The sequence below is a fragment of the Nannospalax galili genome, unplaced genomic scaffold, assembly GCF_000622305.1.
Source record: "Nannospalax galili isolate Female #2095 unplaced genomic scaffold, S.galili_v1.0 scaffold625, whole genome shotgun sequence".
Classification (NCBI taxonomy): domain Eukaryota; kingdom Metazoa; phylum Chordata; class Mammalia; order Rodentia; family Spalacidae; genus Nannospalax; species Nannospalax galili.
Window position 1 is genome coordinate 1,569,707 of NW_008353893.1, and position 2,579 is coordinate 1,572,285.

Consider the following 2,579-nt stretch of genomic DNA (forward strand, 5'->3'; position numbering starts at 1 on the left):
TGTTATACACAATAAAGTGATTAAATTTAAACTCATATATGTTTAGATTTAAATACAGTTTTGGTGATATCAAGTTAATAGCTATTCCACTAACTTTTAAATGTCTTTTCACTTATTTTCCCTCCAGTTGGCCTGACTGAGCTTTATTTACATCTCTACAGTATTATCATTAAGTCAAGGGGACAGCCAGTACTCCATCAGCAAATTTAAGAGATTTTCTGTTGCAAATATCACTAGTGGACCAATTACAACACAAACAAACAATGGCTGTCTCAGGTTCAAAATGGATAAATAAAAGTACTGCATTTGTTTTCTTTTTTCTCTTGTATCCAAGATCAAAGTAAACTCAAACATGAATCTCATGAGGTAGAAAAAAAAAATCTCTGTAGGGAAAATAAGACAACCAGAGATGAAAACAAGGCTCTGAGAAAAGAAAACAAAACCCTCTGGGGGGAAAACAATGCTCTTGGAAGAGAAAACAAAGCTTTTCGAATGTTCAACCAATTCATCAGGGAAAGGAATCAGCTCCTAAGACAGCAGAGCCAGCTTCTCTGGAAGGTGAAAAAGTTGGCTTTGGAAAATCAAAAACTGTCAGAAGAAGAACTGAATGCCTTGAACACAGAGAGAAAATCTTACTGGCAGCAGAATCCTGCACTGGAAACTCAGATTACAGCTCTCCAGCAGCAAGAGATAGCCTTCCAGAATGAAGCTAAAGCTCTTGAAGAAGAGATCAGAGCTCTGTGTGAGGAGACCAAGGCTCTGCAGCACCAGGAGAGCACTCTCAGGATGGAAGAGAGGGCCCTGTTGAGGGAGGGAGTGGCTGTAGAGCTGCGGGAGGCCTTGACAAAGGAGGGAGCTGCTCTGGAAATGGAAATGGAAGAGTGGGCTCTGTGGAAGGAGGAGCAGGCTCTTAGGGAAGAGAACAAGGCTCTGAGAAAAGAACAAGGAGCTCTGCAAGAGGACGAAGCAGCCCTACAGGAAGAGGCCAAAATACTAAAGGAGTGGAACAGGATTTTCCAGGGGAAGAATGCAAACACCCTCCCTGGGAAGACTCAAAGTGATGAACTAGAGAAGTGTGACCTGAGGATCTAATTTAAAAATAAAAATAAAAATCGGGACAACCATGGTCATTCCAGAAATTAAAGTAGAATTTGAAGGTAGAGCATTATTGACAGAAGTCTGGGAAATTACAGTGCTCAGTATTAGCTTGTGAAAACTAAATAAAGACCTGAACGAAAAAAAATTGATACTTTAGTTTTCTTTTATTTATAGACTATTAATGCTAATATTAATAAAACATTTAATGCACAAGTTTCTTTTACATTCTGAATTACTGTTATTAAATATGGCACACTCCCTTTATAAGAAATTAATGGTAAATAATTTCCTTAAAAGATTTTTAAGGCTGATGTGTATCTGTAATCCCAACACTTAAGAATATAGGGCAGGAGGTATTGGATTTCAAGATCATCCTTGCCTACATACATGTTGAATTCAAGCGTGTCCTGAGCAAAATGAGCCCTAGACTCTAAAAGCAAAAAAGCAAGCATAATAAAATTTGCTTTTACAATTATGAACATTACAGTACAATAAAAAAACATGTTCTGTTTGTAAGTACACTGAAAAATATCTCCTCTGCATCTTCTTTATATTTAAATGATATAGTAGAACTTCTTGAGCTAGTAAAAATGATTTTAAATATGTGATAGTACAAAAATTACTAGTTTTTGCATGTTCCATTACATTTGCTTTCTTTTTCTTATCATTTATTATACTCCTTTGACTTAAGGAGAGGTCTACCTCTCTACATAAAATTTAATTAAAAACAAAATAAAATTTCCAAAACACAAGAGAACTTTTATAGTTTGGAATGTGAATTTGTGGAATACTTTATGTTCAATATACTTTAGGGAAATGTCTTATTTTTCATTTTAGTATTGACAACTGGTATACTTGAGTGCTTTGTAAAAAAAAAATAATGCTGCAAAACCTGAGTTACATAGATTTATTACATTTGTGGTTTTAGCACATTAGAATATAAACTGTAAAAACAGTGTATAGATTTCATCACTTTAAATTTGGGGCACTTAATGTACTAAAAGCAAATGTTTAATAGTTTCTATTGAATATATCCAAGCTATCTTAAACAGACTTGTCTGATGTTAAGAAATGGAAATTAATAAAATTATAACAAGAGGACAAATTTTCCTAGATGCTTTCTTGTCTGAAAAAAAATGTTTATTACATGTGTATAAAATGCTTCAACTAGCATCCTTTAATCCAATGTGAATGTATTTGATACTGAAAAGCGAAGATGCACATCCTCTGATTTTAAGGTCCCAGAGTCTGTAAATTAACCTTACTACATACATGCTATATGGGAAGTTCATCTTCCTGATATTTCACAGCCCTTTTTTTCTACCATATCTAGTTTTCACATACATAACTTGACCTTGGAAAAAGGTATGATCTAAGGTAATTTTTATATAGTGCTTGACAGGGTTGTAGTTTAGTTAGGACTAGGAAAATTTGCAAAAGTTTTACTGTCAGTTCTACCTTAAGGGATGTTGAAAAACGTT

The 2,579-nt window shown here is 34.4% G+C and overlaps 1 protein-coding gene across 1 annotated transcript; it reads left to right on the forward strand.

The window, feature by feature from the left end:
* Window positions 1-263: 263 nt before the first annotated feature.
* On the forward strand, window positions 264-1,092 carry LOC103748362 (spermatid-associated protein-like). The gene is given in 2 exon segments (XM_008850978.1): window positions 264-292; window positions 294-1,092. Coding segments are annotated over 2 exon segments (828 nt in total).
* The last annotated feature ends 1,487 nt before the right edge of the window (window positions 1,093-2,579 follow it).